The sequence below is a fragment of the Triplophysa dalaica genome, chromosome 17, assembly GCF_015846415.1.
Source record: "Triplophysa dalaica isolate WHDGS20190420 chromosome 17, ASM1584641v1, whole genome shotgun sequence".
Taxonomy (NCBI): domain Eukaryota; kingdom Metazoa; phylum Chordata; class Actinopteri; order Cypriniformes; family Nemacheilidae; genus Triplophysa; species Triplophysa dalaica.
This window is the reverse complement of record NC_079558.1, coordinates 4,994,234-5,010,639: the sequence shown is the minus strand read 5'-3', so window position 1 is coordinate 5,010,639 and position 16,406 is coordinate 4,994,234. Positions and strand designations below refer to the sequence as shown.

General features: G+C 37.7%; 2 protein-coding genes across 3 annotated transcripts in view; one reads left to right on the top strand and one right to left on the bottom strand.

The window, feature by feature from the left end:
* Positions 1-1,193, top strand: part of afap1l2 (actin filament associated protein 1-like 2) — a 30,073-nt gene extending 28,880 nt beyond the window's left edge. The window contains 1 exon segment of the mRNA XM_056771044.1: positions 34-1,193. Within this exon segment, the coding sequence (XP_056627022.1) occupies positions 34-60 (27 nt within the window). The 3' untranslated portion in view covers positions 61-1,193.
* Positions 1,194-1,215: 22 nt separating this feature from the next.
* vwa2 (von Willebrand factor A domain containing 2) lies at positions 1,216-16,121 on the bottom strand. 2 transcript variants are annotated; one of them, XM_056771041.1, is made up of 14 exons: positions 16,030-16,121; positions 13,468-13,528; positions 10,894-10,968; positions 10,100-10,233; positions 9,445-9,554; positions 7,517-7,711; positions 7,130-7,263; positions 6,927-7,056; positions 5,907-5,962; positions 5,717-5,824; positions 3,169-3,747; positions 2,537-3,088; positions 2,329-2,451; positions 1,216-1,371 (listed from the first exon to the last, which is right to left on the bottom strand). In XM_056771041.1, exons 2-14 carry the CDS (start codon positions 13,517-13,519, stop codon positions 1,232-1,234), a joined length of 2,388 nt encoding a protein of 795 aa, XP_056627019.1. In that variant the 5' UTR covers positions 13,520-13,528; positions 16,030-16,121; the 3' UTR covers positions 1,216-1,231. The 2 variants fall into 2 exon arrangements, with proteins under 2 accessions (XP_056627019.1, XP_056627020.1); XM_056771042.1 differs by having other exon boundaries at positions 10,100-10,191.
* Between the last annotated feature and the right edge of the window lie 285 nt (positions 16,122-16,406).

Below are 16,406 nucleotides of genomic sequence, written 5' to 3'. Positions count from 1 at the left end.
AATACACAATTCTTTCATATTGTTTATTTGCAGGAATGGGAGAAAAAATCTACAACTTAGTGGATGGGAATAGAAAGACTAAAAGGACTTTTTATCCAAAGCTCAAAGGACTGCTAAGGCAAATGCTTGAGGGAAGGAGGAAGAGAGGGCGTGCCCAATAACCTGCAGGCTCCGCCTCTCTGAAGCCACACCTCCCCTTATATCTGTTTCTCAGAGGCTGAGATGGTACTGTGTGCTTGCAGGCAGCTGATCCAACAAATTTTTGTTGCTGACAATCCCTGACTATGTTACCCTGCCAGATAATGCCACTGGACAACTGTTTTTATTGAAGTCACTTTTATGTAAGAAACAGGAAGGGATGTATGGAAACATTTTGTATAATACATGGATTTGAAAATCACGACGTGTTTAAATCACCATGAAAACCTTAAAATAACCCATTTGGTACATCTGATACATGTGGTACATTCTAGCTTGGTTCATGTATGCTGGTAGCCAAGATGTGAATATATATTACATATCTGTTCAGTGTTGTTGTATCCTAGCTGAAACGTGCACTTTTTATGCAAATAAAAGTTTTTACTTACAAAAATTGTGCAACTAGACAAACCTTAAATCGTAAAAACATAACTGCAGTTTCTCCAATAGGTGGCACTAAAACAAAATTACTGGTAAGGAGGATTCACTATAAATTCAAGGTTTATAACAAAATAGTTTAACAGTAGGCTAAACCACTGAGAATAAGAAATAAATATGACAATTGAGCCTCTTAAAGAAGCTGTAACACAAAGCTTTTCAAAAACAGATCACAAACAGATAGAAAACATGTTCAGGATCTCCAATACTCCCTCAAACACAATCCTCTGATATTCTCACAAACTGTTACCACACCCTTAATGTTGTTTGCGTATATGTATAAAATAATCAATTTAAGGCACCAAATAATACAATTTATGCAATAACAGATACACTTTTTGTTTGGAGTGTTGTCTAGAGAGTTCACCACAGGTCAGTATGTGCTTAAGAAAAGTATGAGGGAATGTCATGAGAAGATGAAGTAACGGTTGGTTTAGAGAACGAACACTGTTAGTGTTGGAACTTCCTTAGCTGCAGTAATGTCTCCTGTTTGTCAAGCTATTGCTATTTTCATGGAGAAGATCTTGTTTTACTGAACTGTGGCTCTGTCTGGTTATATACATGATGTAGGACAGATACTTGTACGTTGATCTGTTTATGTTTTCTGTGTTCTGGATATGTGTCTCCTGCGATGCGCTCGATAGCGTTGCAGTTGCTCTTTCTCACTCTTGTGCAGACGACGCCTCAGAGCTGCAGGTTTGGGGAGATCTCCTCTGGACGGCTGCTCTCTGATTCCTGACAAAAAAAAATACATGTGTGATAAAATAAACATGCATATATAATATAATCTGGGTTACACTTTATTTTGATAGCCCAGGTTAAGGTTAGGAGAACAAGTTGACAAAGAATTGCAAAGTTTTTGAGATACTAGCCTAGGAAATTGTTATACGATATTAGATAGATAGTCTACTTATGCTTAACTGACTGGTAGTTGCCAAGAAGGTGCAAAGTGACTTATAAATTGTAAAATATGTCAAGTCGACTATCAATATAAGTGTTACCAAATATGTAAAATAAAAGAAATATGTTCGGACAACTTTGCTATCTGACAAACTTCAAATTATGAAATGAATAGGATTCACAAAGGAATAAACATATCACAGCATAAGCAAAGGCAAATATTTACGAAAATCCAGCACGATGAGTAGAAAATCTTTGTTTTCTACAAAAATATACTTTTAATTTATAGTTTCAGGGTAGTCTTCGAGTAAATTAAGTATATTTAAACAACGACGCAATTATAGACAAGCATAATTTCACCCATCTTTCAGAGAGAACAGTGTGAATATTGTAACTCAAACAAAATTGAAAAAAAAAAACTTGCCAAGCGGTTAGAAAATAATAATTTCTATAATAATAATTTAATAATAATAAAAATATCTTAAAACATATCCTGATGAACTTTAAAATATTTTTTTACTCAAAAACATAAAAAATATTCATGCAATGTTTTTACGGTTTATTTAATTTTTAATTTTGTTATGAGAAAATCAGCGGTGACCGCATTACTCGATATGATACACTATCATCATCTAAAAACATGTTTTTTTAACACTGTACTAAACTACAAAAGTTGTAAAAACGAAATCCTATATACACTTATCTGACCTTGTAGTGTACAAACATAATGTATTTACTTACCCTAAAATCAAAAACAAAATAATGCACTCGTTACTAGTTATAGATACTGACTTGTTTCACAGTGGGGGCCTTTCCATCCCTGGCATTCACAGCGATAGCTGCCGTTGGACAGTTCACACACACCGTCATTCATACAGGGGTTTGGACTGCACAGATTAACCGGTTTCTTTACATCTGTAGAGAAAAACAGAATTACACCAAACAATTACAATCTCATGTTTTTTGTCTATGTAAAATATTTGAGCTCATCCTGCCTCACCTGCGCACACCATCTGCACCAGCACATCCTCTGAATATTTTAAGTCATCGTATGAAGGCACAGAGATCATGTGATCTTCAGAGCCAGCGATGCGGAGGAGAACCTCCTGCTGTGTGTCCCCGATGCCAATCGTAAACACAGACACGCCCCGATCACGGATCTTCTGGGCGGGAACTGCAGCATCCTCCGCCCCCGTCCCGTCGGTCAACACCACCACGGCCTTGTTGACCCCTGGCCGTGCCCCCTTCCCCACCGTCAGGCTGCTGGAGTGGACATGAAGCAGGGCGGAGCCGGTCGATGCCTTCCCATCCAGATACGACGCATCTCCCACTGCCTTGAGCACAGCGGAGCCCGAATCATATTTGTCCAGGTCAAAGACTGTTACAGGTCTCCCTCCGTAGACCACCAGCCCAACTTGAGCCAAGTCCCGATTGATGTCAAACTGCACAGAGGTGCTTCGTACGAAGTCTTGAAGGTAAACGAAATTGTCTTTCCCAACACCGCTGGAGGCGTCCAGTACGAAGACAAGATCCAACGCTTGACCCAAACAACCTGTTATTAGACAATAGATTGAATATGACAACAGAAATGTCAAATTTAAGTCAAATTTCCTACAAACATCAGATATCTACCCTGGTTGTCCACGCTGCAAATTTTGGCTCGGAGTTCTGGGATCTTAGTGCTCAATCTATCCGGTGACTGATAAGTGATGGTGCGCTGGGGGTTACCGGTGATGTTGTTTATCTCAGTCCGCATCCCTTCTGGTGCCACGCCGATGATGAAGATCTCTCTGTCTCGGGCGTACTTTGCCGGCTCCACCACGGGGTCCACCGACGGCGTTCCCGCGAGCAGCACCACCACTCGCGGCAGGTCGTCCTGGACGTCGGCGAAGATGGGAGAGCTTTGAAAACCGTGGCGTGTGATGTGTCGAAGAGCATTTCCGGTCTTGGCTTGTCCACCTTGGTGCTGCATACCCTCGACCGCCTGAATCAGCTTCGCTGGGTCTCTGTGCTCTCCGATTTTAACCTCCATCTTCACGTCACTGCCGTACTGGGCCAAACCCATCTTCACTGGGGTGTCGGAACTCAGCACGGCCTGCATGAAACGCTTGAGGAAGGACTTGAACCGCAAGAAGCCCTCAAGTGTGAGAGCTGAGGAGCCCTCCACCAGGAAGAGAACGTCCACGGTGCAGTCGAAGCTCAGAACGGGAGCTGGAGGAGAAGATGCGGTTAAGAGCCGTGCTGATTGACATGTATGTGGGTAACAAAGGACATGCTAACATTGCATCTCTTGTTTCTTTTGAAGATCAAAGAAAGGATCATGTGATTCAAGAGATTACACTCCATATCTTCTTTATTCCCATTTACTCACATATTCAGAGACAAAAGTGCACCATAAACAAACAAAAAAGGTCTGTCTTCTACACTGGAGATAATTGAGGTCATCTGATGTAACCTCTTCCTGTGATGTTATTCACATTGAGTGATGGCAGGAGGATATTCCGATTGGCCAGTATTCAATGTCAGCGTTACAATGGACGTCAGGGGCACTGTTGACATCTATCATCCCTGAATCTTATTACACAACCCTGTTCGAAATGTATGTGTTACAGATTCAGGCTAAAAAATAAAGGAGCACTTGGCTTTGTAGGCTAACATTAAACGACCAAAAATAGCACCTTTAAAGGGACAGATCACCCAAAAATGAAAATTGTGTCATCATTTATCCACCCTCTTGTTATTTAAAGAGATATTTTGAAGAATGTTAGTAACCGAACAACAGCGGTATCCATTCACTTCCATTGGCTTTGTGGTTTAGTGAACGGTTATTGCCGTTGTTTCTTTACCACAATTCTTCAAAATATCTTCAATCAGGTTTGTAACAAGGTTATTTAAGTTTACTCAAATTAAAACTTTGAAAACGTCTCTGTTCATTAAAATCAAAAAAAGATACCGACCTATAAATTATGGGAACTTAACTAAAGGATAAATTGAAAGGTTGCCTCAAAATTAAATTGAAAAGTTTTAAGCACTGAAATCATAATAATAATAAACAAAAACTGAAATACAACTAAAACAGAATTATTAATGAATATTATATAGCAACATAAAAAATAAAAAAATGACAAAAGCATATGCCAAAATTGATAAAACTTTTAAAATAATAGATTTAATAAAGCGAATTTTAAATATATCAATAAAACTAAAATCAAAACTTTATTAACTCTGGTTTCTAATGACAAGAGGGTGAGTAAATTATAACAGATTAAACTTTTTTGGAACTATCCCTTTCAAGTAGATAAAAAATTTGGCATTGGTATTCACAACCATCGTAGTATTCATATTATGTTAGTACATATATGACAATATCATAAAACATTCAGTGCCAATATCTGAGTGACAATCCAACATAGTTTGCGACAGTTTTGTGAACATTTGTGACCCTGCCTGTGAAAACCCAACTAAAGTCATCTTTGTCGTTTATGTATTTTTTTCCCTCAATAAAATCATTTTACATAATGTAAAGAACATTCTGTGAAAATATAACTTTAGCACTCCTTAAAATTATAAAATGTGAGATGCCTATCGTTAAGAAACAATATAGTAAATTCTCAGGGAAAGACGTTAAACTGTTTGCTTAGCATTAACTCGCAGTCTCTGGATTCTGACCTAGGCATCATTCAAGGGCATTATAGCATGGTCTATAGATGGTGCCCAACTGACATCCGCAAAGAATCAATAACTGTCGAGTTGTTTTAATTTAAAATAATTAATATACAATAAAACATTAACATTAATCAATACTTATATTATTTATGAATAAATAATCATTTAAATATAAAAATTAAATTACTTTGCTACAGTACTAGATTACAGGATTGGTTGCATATCACTGCACACAAGGTTTCTTTCTGTTATTTCCTGTAAACAGGAAACAAGTGATTTTATTACCATAATGAAACTATCCATTGCATCAGAAGGACATAATACATCTGAGGGATTTAGGTTTGTTTCGGTCAACCATAGGCTGAAAGCTGAGCCACGATGTAATGTAAAACCACAAGCTGAATAAAACATCAGAGAAACACAATCCAGACACACAAATAGCGTAGTAAACTCGAGAAAGCAGTTTATTGGAACCTGGAAGTGTGGGAGGACAAGCAAATGAGTTTTAACTCACCACAGTTGGGGTCACTGCCGTAGCCCGCGGGGCATTCACAGCGGTATTTCTCAAGGCCCTCGGAAAAACACTTCCCTCCGTTCTGACATGGCTGTGAGTCGCAGGGGTCTAAAGAGAGACGAGATAATCAGTAATATTTATTATTTCAAGATATGAAATCACTGCAGTAATCTAATTAGATGTGACTTACCTGGACATATTGTTCTGTGACAGACCACAGGGTGCTGCTTGTAAACTCTACTATACCTGTAAACACACAAGTGAAAGAAACCAGTTTAATGTTAAACAAGATGTTTCTAGGCCATTCATACACGTTTTTAGAGTTAATGATACTGTAATTAACGAGTTATGGAAAATGTATGCGTTTAAACATTTTAACACACCCGCCCGCCCCAGACGTCATTTTAAATGTTATACAGTTTATTGGCAACAACTTACTTTGTGATATAAAATACAATACTGTCAGAAAGAGTCTTAAATGAAAGATTATACTGAATGAGCTCAAATTTCTCAAATTTATTTAGTTATGCAATCACACAAGCGCAATGTCATACAGTGCTATTTTTATCCAGAAACTTGTAATGTTGATTTTTATACAACAGTTAAATAAATAATACATATATGTTACGATAGGCCTATATTCTATAGTCTGTTTTCATACAGTTTGACGAAAACATGACCTAGAACGCCTCAGGAGTATTGCGCATCTGTGAGGATCCCACAGAACGGTTTTTTTTCTAAATGAATAGTTTGTTGAGTGAATAAACTGGCTGAATCAAAGTCATTTACTGCATTCTTGACGAGTTCAGTGAATCCAATGAACAAATGATATTTACTGCCACCTACTGGCAGTTTTTGATTCTTCAAAGAATTTGAACAGTACAAAAATAAAAAAAATCAATAATCATACTACTAATAAATTGGTGATACTGAAAAACAGAAATTCAGCTTATGTACATTTACCTACCCTCATGTCGAGTTTAAACCTGAATAATTCATTCTTTGGGGAAAATGAAGATATTTCTTCAGAATGTTGGTAACCAAACAGTTTTGGTCTTCACTTATATACCTATATACAAATAACAATTGTATAATTGTATTATATATATATAATATATTTATATATAATAATAAAGCTACTTTCTGTTTTTTTATATAATGGCTTTAAATTATATTTCGGGCCCAAATATGATGTGTGATTTGCATTTACCTGTAATGAGGGCAGAGGGAGGTATATGGTGAGTATCCTTTGGACCCTTTCCAGCACATGAAGTTCCCCTGAAGCTCTCTGACCGTTTCCAGGCTTTTCTGCACACATGGATATGACTCCACCTTACACCCTGCCGACACAGACATCGCAGCTCAGATTCATCTCACAGAAGCTGTAGATAGAACCTCAGGTGAGGGTTTTACCTGCAGGAACGGCTGTGCAGAATGATGAGGTGGTGAGGGCGGTGAGCAATCCGTTCACAGCGTCGCTAAAGTGCTCCGCAAAGAACACGTGAGCATCAGATGGACTACTGGCCACATCACGAAGCTCCTCCCACCTCAAGGTAAACATGATGAGAAGAGGAATATTAATGTTTGCACATTTACACACTTACAAACGGGCATATTTACCTTTATATTATACAACACACACCGCAGTACAATATTGTTGATATTCAGAGATACAAAAGCATGTGGTGCTGAAAGAGCACTAAGCTGCGTCATTCATCTAAATTAGATCCAAATCAGCAATGTGCACAAAATCCTAGAAAATACATTCCCAGCTGTGTTCATGGAGATGTTGTGTGTTACCTGGGGTAACGTATGCCCACCGCAAACAGAACCACCCCAGACTGCTTAAGCTCTGAGGCTGCCAGCTCCACGGCACCCTGGGACTTTCCGTCGGATAAAAGGATGGCGACGCGCGGCACTGTGGAATTACGTATGCTGGAAAATCCCTTCCTCACAACAAACTTGAGAGCCAGACCTGTCTGTGTGCTGCCACCTCTAAACAAGACAGAGACAGGGAATGATATAAACCAATTATATAGACAAAGATTCAGTTTTGTTTTTCAATGTGTTAGCATTATGTCATGGGTTCTATTCCTAGAAATCACACAAACAAGTTAAAATGTATACAGTACATTGAATGCATTCTTTAAGTAACTTTTGATAAACGTGTTAGAAAATGAACACGGACAGGATTCAAGGTTATTAAAGATTACAAGAACATTTCTGTTCAAATTAGAAATGGTGTCACAGCAACTGAAGTTTAAATTGAGGGAGTAAAATTAATAACTGAAAATAAAGTAAGAGTAAGAGTAAAACTAATAATCAAACCAAACCAAACAAAAATAAACATATATAAATATAAACTAAATATTAAAGGGGTCATTTGACTCGGCTAAAATGAATGGTATTGTTTGTTTTACATTTAATGCAACGTGTACTGTATACACGATTTAAGGTTAAAAAACGCTGTATTTTCCACATACCGTGCATGTTTGTATCTCCTCTTTGCCCCGCCTCTCTGAAATGTGCAGATTTTTTTAAACAAAGCTCATCACTCTGAAAAGTGAGGTGTGCTATGATTGGCCAGTTAACCAGTACGTTGTGATTGGTGGAATACTGCAAGCTTGTGATGGAAATGTAACGCCTCTTACCATATTTGGAACATCAGGTTCCAGAGCAATTGTACTGACAGGTTTGCCCACCTTACTTGCGTATACATTTGGGCGGTCTTAGTCAAATCATACCACAAACTGACGTAGATTTGTGTGGGTGTGGTGACATGAGGCTTTCTAGGTAGGTACATGTGGGCATTCGCTTTTAGATAGAACGCATTCTTTCATCCGACACGTAAAATTGCAAAAATTAAAGTGTCTAATACATGCATGGGCAACTTATAACACGCAAATGACACAGAAACAAACGTATTCACGCAATTTGACCCCTTTAAACAAATAAAAAATATAAAATTGACAAAATCAAAATAGCTAAAAAGCTAAAAATTTAATTAACATCAGAACTAAAAATATAAAAATGAAACTTTATTCAAAATATTTATAAAACTACAATAAAACTAAAAACTAAACTTTCAGCTCACCGACTCTGTCTAATCTTTTATTAATTGAGCTACTTCTTTAAGCAACAAATAAGTTTTCAGTTTCCTTACCTTCAATGTCTCCTCAATGCACCGCTTATGAAACATAAATGAATAATGTTTATACGAGACCTTTCTAATGCAATTTCTTTGTAGACAAAATGATTCCACAAATCTAATTTGAAGCATTTAAGCCATTAGACAAACGTTTCAAAGATCACAAGAAATTTAAATTCAATTTTTCCGTTAGACTGGTTAGACATTAGACTGGTAATGTAAACATTTTAAAGTAATGATATAGGCCTATTGTAAGACCCTGTCTACAATATTTCAAACTATGTGATTTTCTCACCTACAGATCAACATCTACATTCTTCATTGCCAGAGACTAACAAAGCGGCTTTATCTCCTGCAGAGATATGGCATGAGCACCAGTGGAGGAGAAAGCATGTGAACAGCTGAGCTCCTCTCCATCATTTACACTCCAAGTTGTTCGATCAAGACAGACAAGTTGTGAAGTTATGATCGGGTGGGAATCCACTCTTGTGGTATGTAAAATATAAAAACAGTCCAGTATGCCTCTCAAAGGAAGTGCTTATGCATAAACAGGCACACACCGTCGTGCTAATCTCTGTACCTATAGTGGATTTTCTTCATCCGCTTCTTCAGGTCTTCCTTGTTGTTGTAGGAGTCTAGACTGATTTCCAGTCTTGGTGTGGAGCCACACTGAACCACACCAACTCTCACCTGGCCAAAAACCCACAGGAAAAGGAAACAGTTTAATTGATCTACATTATAGTCATTCAAACATTAATAGGATAAATCCTCCAATAATGAGTTTAGTTTTGGATCAACAAAGGTTGAGTAAAATTTCTAAGGTCCAATGTATGAAATTTAGCAGCATCTTGTGGTGAGATTGTGAATTGCAACTAATGGCTCACTCCAACCCTCCCTTTCAAAGCACTACGGCGGCTGACAGAGGACAAAGATGTCATCACGTTTATGCTTCTTTGCCGAAGGAGATAACATTTTTACAAAACACGCTCTGTGGAGCAGTTTGTCCCTTTAGGGCTACTGTAGAAATAACATGGCGAATTGCATGAAAGGGGACCTGTGGTGTATGTAGATAGAAATAGTCAGGTAAAAAAAAACATAACCCTTTATCATGTAAGGTCTTTCTTTATACTCCTCTGAAGACATAGTTATCTATATTATGTTGCATTTCTGTCAATAGATCCTGTAAAAATGACACATTGGACCTTTAATATACATTCGAATAGGCCGGTCCTCACCTTATCTGTGTTGATGTCAAGTGCCTCGCACAGCTTTAACATGTAGTGCCGTGATCGTTCAAATCCTCCCTTCCCAACGCTGTATGAGCCATCTATCACAAAGAGAATATCCATGGCTGCGGAGCACTGCATCACTAACCACACACACACAAAAGAAAACACACAAGAGCTCAACATAATCTGAGTTCCAGCAATGGCCACTGATCGTACCATGGACACCGATGTTTTAGCACACAAAAGTCCTGCTTAATAGGATTAACTCAAAACAATGCACAAAACACAACACTGCAGTGAACTGAAAAACACAGGCCTGTATTTGACACACTTAAAGGCTTTTCATAGAGAGATCCTGTGAAAATACATGGAAAATGTGTCCAGGAATTTGTCCCGGGATCGTTCGATTTTGTACATTCACACTTGCAGGGATTTTCTGGAATCTTAAGGAGTTCAGTTGTCGCTTGTGGCATGTTCTAACAAAGACAAATACTCAAAAACATATTACACAAGTTTGTGCTAGTCAACCGGATAAATTGTAATCCATGTAGCTGTCATGTTACAACCCGCCGTCTGTCATAATGACAATGATTAGATACAGGCGGCACGCCACCGTCTGCAGAAGCACACACAAATAGACATCCCTGACACTTATGCAGACGTTGATCAATGATTCTACTCACAGATATAAACCATTTTACATCCTTTTTTGTACATCAACACAACAGTGCTGCTTTGTATTGGTCCTGTGAGAGTGACAATTTTATTCACAGAAACACAAAAATAATGCCTTTGCTCACTTTCTCCAGCAGCATTGATCTTCATAATGGTTTCATGATCTGTTTGAATCTCCAGCACAGCAAAACTAGACAAAACTGTAAAGAGAGAGAGAGAGAAAGCACTGGAAGAAGAATTCATACAACGATACAAAGACCTTCATAACTGCATATACACACATGCACAAAATAGAAAGACGAAAAATGCATTGTGCGAAAACACTGATGATGTCACTTTTAAAATACTGTAAGGACTAATAGGATTACACTGGACGATTTTTTTTACATTGTGGCATTATTTTATAATAAATAAACACGTCCTATTTTTCATTACTTTGACAAAAGAATGATCATATAATATCTATATATTTTTTAATATATTTATAGAATGACAACTCAAAATAAGAATTTTATGGTACTGTATTATATTTTATTATAATTTTTAAAGCTTAATTTTTAATGCAAAATTATAACTTTTTGGAGGGTATATGACCTGACCATGTTTTTGTGAGAGTGACCCTGCTGCTCCTTCAGGCACAGTCAATGTCAACAACAGGCTCCACAAATGAGTCATTTGAGCCCAGTTCTTAGATAACAGAGTTGACCCCCTGCCCCCAAGACACGGCTCCTTATGGAACCTGCTCCCTTTGACAGGCGGCTGGTGCTAAACATCCTTCGGAGGGGGATAATTCACAGCAATCTGCATTCCAGCAACGCCCACTAGACGTCAAGAGAAGAGTCGATCTGTCCCATAACGGGCTTGTGTTTCCCACTCGAGCGAGCAGGAGTCTGACCGACGTGCTATCTCACGCATACAATCGTTGATTGAGAGTCAGGGGCCATGTGAACAGCCCAGGGCAAGGAGGAAAGTACCCTCTTATGGAGAATCACACAGTTCATGTGCTTTTGTCTCCTCATGCATCATGAGCAGGGCCGCTCTCAGCACCTCGCCATGGTAACAGTCCCCGGCAAAAGAAACCTGTGGGCCCCTGGTGCGATGAGGGGCAGGGGTCTTTGAGACATTCACAGAAAAATTATAAGGGCAATAAATTGTTGGTTTCATTGATGGCGGAGTTCTGGTTAATCCAGAGTCACCAAAGTACAACACAATCTCACGGCAAAAAATAGTTTACGATGTGGCTAATTTTGGTTGATTTGCATGAATTATCATTTTAGTACGATTTGCTTTTGCATCAGTGATGTTGAGTTAGGGGTGGGGCTTCTATAGTGCTCTTTTCTTGTCACCTCAAAAAACAGCTGCAGACTCCTGTGAGATCAGGTTGAAAGGTCTCACAAGAATAAGCTAAATTTACTACAAAATCCTGTTTAAATAAAGTCATTTTAAACTAAATCCTAACAGAACAGTTTAATTTGTAAAATTCTAGTTCCTGTATAACATTTAACCCCTAAAACACTGTCTTACGTGCGTTTTAACAAATCTATGGTACTTCAACTTTAAACCTGTAAAACAGCAGGCAGGAGTGTGTCTCAGAGACATTTCGAACACGTGTGTACGTCCTGCAGTGAAATCTGAAAGAATTACAACTTAATTACAAGTCAAACACAAGCTGCGAATAGATTTATGAACCCATATATCGTCCAACTAAAAGGATGAGAAAATCAAACCAAACCCAATTTGACAGAAAACTGTTCTGTTTTGGTGACAATAAGGTTCCCACATACTTTAAAGCTATTGCACTGAACAACAAACTTTACGTAATTATGTACATAAGATTCTACTGTATATATTCAAAGAACTGGTAAATATTTAAAAAGATGATGTCAATGCTTGCAATTTTCATGTTCATAAATGCTTTAGTCTTCTATCTGCTTTTTTGGACTTGGCAACTCATATTGGGTAATGCCAAACTCTGCTATAATGGGCTCTGACAGGTTGTGCTTTGGAACAGGATATGTTTTACTGGACTGATTTAATCGGCCGAAAGACTAAATCCCTCCTCAGATTTATGGCACATGTCCAGTGTCTGCTGAGGAACGTAGTGGGAAAAATGCTTGAAGAACATACGAGTTAACCCTGTGTTGATGTTCAAGGGAGAACACATCTCAATTCAGTAAATCAATGCCTCTAGAAAAATTTCATTGAAGCCTGGTCTGAGCAAGCCAACAATGTAGAAATAATCAAATAATATAAATACCATTTAGAGAAAAATGTTAACTTTGCATCCTTTAGTGTGATGTGTGTAAGATTTCTGTAGTTCAGTGGTTAGCATGGCAATGGAAACGCCAAGGCCATGGGTTCGATCCCAGGGATTGCACACAGTCAGAAACAAATGTATAGTATAATGCAATGCAAGTTGCTTTGGATAAAAGGGTCTGCCAAATGCATAAATGTAAATGTGCGAAATTAGTAGAGTGCTATACTTGTTTTTTGTCCGGCTTAAAAAATTCCCACTTTCAAATTTTAATGTTAAATGGTTGAAAATGAAATACAGATTATAAATTACAAATATTCACAATAGTTTTTCATGATTATAACAATTTTTGTTTCAGGTGGTACCGTATCAACCAAATCTCCAACTATGACCTCTGTCTCAGGATTGAAATCTGGCCTCAGGTTTAAAGGTTCGCATCCCTTACCTTGAGCAAGCAGGAGCATAAAAATGCGATTCAGTCGTCTGCTGGAAGGCATCGTGGAGTCCTGAATTGTGAACAAAACGAGAATCTAAATCTTTCAAGAGAGCAATTGTAACAAACAAGGCTCATGAAGGTTAACAATGGAAAAGCATCTGTGAGAGATTATAAGGGAAACAATATTTTTTTTGGGAATTCACTTATATGAGGGTTGAGGTTAATAGGGCAGTAAAAACGCTGTTATTGACAATCAAGGTCATTGGTCAAACAAGCAACAGATGGGAAAGAGACAGGTTGACTTATAGGGCTATTTCAAGACCAAGGGGACTGAGGGACTGACCTGATCATTGAAGGAGCTTGATAAGTGAGAATATTGCCAGCCAGCCAGCAGGACATATTATACTTCCTACTACCTCTCTTTTTATTAAGCTTCCAGACAACAATCTGGTTGTTAAAATAGTGAGCAGAAAAAAAACATACATTTCACCAAATAAAAGTCCCCCAAAATCCACTCTTAAGGGAAAAGGTCACCCAAAAATGACAATTCTTTCATCAGTTTCTCACCCGCTTGTCTTTCCAAACATGAATGACTTTATTTCTTATTCAGAACACAAAAGAAGATATTTTGAACAATGTTTGTAATCAAAAGGCGGTACCCCATTCGCTTCAATAGTATCTACACAAAACCAATGCAAGTCAATGGGTACCACCATTGTTAGGTTATCAAAACATTCTTCAAGATATCTTCTCATTTACTTCACCGACAAGCACAAGTCATGTCATTACAGCTGACAAATCATTTACACATCTATGTTTTGAGAAAGATGTAGGCAGAGCTATAACCCAAGTAACTGCGAGAGTGGCACCCTGCAGCCATAATACTCCCTGCCACATTCTCAGAGTCCATGGTCAAAGATCACATCTTTAGGAGCCAATCTTTTATTAAATTAAGCACTTGTTGACAAATGCCAAGTATGCACACCAGACCGAGAGGAATTATTCACCGTCACGGGTCACAGAATTTAATTTCGGAGTCTACCTGCGAACCATGTAAACCTATGTTATAAGAGAGACTTGGCACAAGCTAAGACTAGTAGGATTACCAACATATTTCAATCCATTTAATGGATAGACATACCTGCCAGAGACGCATCCATTGTGCATTTACTATGCTTTTCTCAATAGGCCATGATAACAAACCTTTTGTGGAAACCTTTTTTAACGCGTGAGAGGATTTCAAAGTCCCATTGGTGCATATGTGTGTGTTATGTCTGCAAAATGGTATCTGATAAAGTGCAACGTGTTTATCAGCTTTGCAATTATATGAAGTGACTATTTAGGTAATTCTGACCCACGATGTCCTCAGAGAATGACTCTTTGATGATCTCACTCAAAGTTTGACTTGTAAAGATACCCACAGAGCCCCTCTCGAGAGAGGAAATGCTAGGAATGCCAGACTTTCTTGAATATAGAATATAGGAAAGAATGATCTTCAATCTATTGGGCTATATCTTGGACTCCCGACTTTAGAAAGACTCCGAGATTTAAGAAAGTTGAACTAAACTTGTAAAAAGAAATGTGATAACATCGTGTCTTGATAAGATGTGATAAAATGGGCAGGAAGCAGACAGAACTTTTTCCCATTATAGAAACTTCTTTGAGGTTGATAATCATCTTGCCGTATTTCAAAGCACCTCACATACCTTCCATTTGATAACATTGACTAACATGGTGACAAAAGTGGATGATCAGTGTGACATAAAAAGCATTTGCTCTCCCAATTTTTCCTTATTCTTAATTTAATGTATTCCTCATTTGTCTAATTTGATTAACACTTTCATTGCATCTATTTAAGATTGTTAACCAAAGATGCCCTATCTCTGTAATATTTGTGATAGCCAGTTGAACCTTGGAAACAACCAGCAAATGTACAACCTTATAAAACACATTTTGATCTACAATAGCCAAATCAATGTGTAGCCTACGAGCCATACAAGTTCTCACAATTTTGATATTTAAAACATTTGACACAAGCTAAAACAATGCTTATTATATAGAAAACAGGTGTATGCAGATGTTGCAAATGCTTGAGTAAAACTCTCTGTGGCTCTCTGTAATCACAGGATTGACAGAAACGTAACATGAAAAGACTTTGAGGATCAAAGCACAATTGAACTCTATGGGTGGCTCAGAAAGAATTCAAAAACGTAAACTTGAGACGTAACGAACGCAAACATGTGATACCGAAATAACGATTAAATGCATATCAATATCTTCTTTAAACATCAATTCCGCGTCAAACTGTTAAAATAAATCAGTTTAAATATGTCGTCGACGCATTGTTTAGACTGACTTTAATCGCGACATTAAGTGCACTTACAGCAATGAAGAAATAACTTTGAATTGATACAATGTGACAGACTTGATTACGTCTAGACAATCGCCTCTTGATTTTGTGATGCACCCGTTAAGTTCGACAACAGCAACATTTCGTTCAATTTCCCAATTAAATCGTAAAAGAAAAGTTTATACACTTTCAAATAATGTTGAATAACGTGATAGTCTTACCTAGGTAACATACAAGTCTTCCTCACCGCAGGTACAGAGCGTCAGTGTGCTTTAAACAGCAGATGGAAGTGCACAGGAGATGGTACTCTCTTGATTCTATTTCCGCACTAATTCCATCCTCACTTTAACTCATTACATATTCACACTAGACCAAGAGCTGCCACGCATGGATATATGTAGCCGTATTAGTGACGTTTCATTAACTCAAAAATTGTGTCAAAAGTTAAAGTTTCATTTGCAATCAAACTTGAATAAGAACTTTTTTCTTTAAACTTTAAAACCATTCCAATATAAAAATCGTTTAAATGTATTTAAATGCTAATTGTCTGTTATAATTGTTAAGAGTGCAAGACTCTTTTTCCTAGATTGCTTATTCA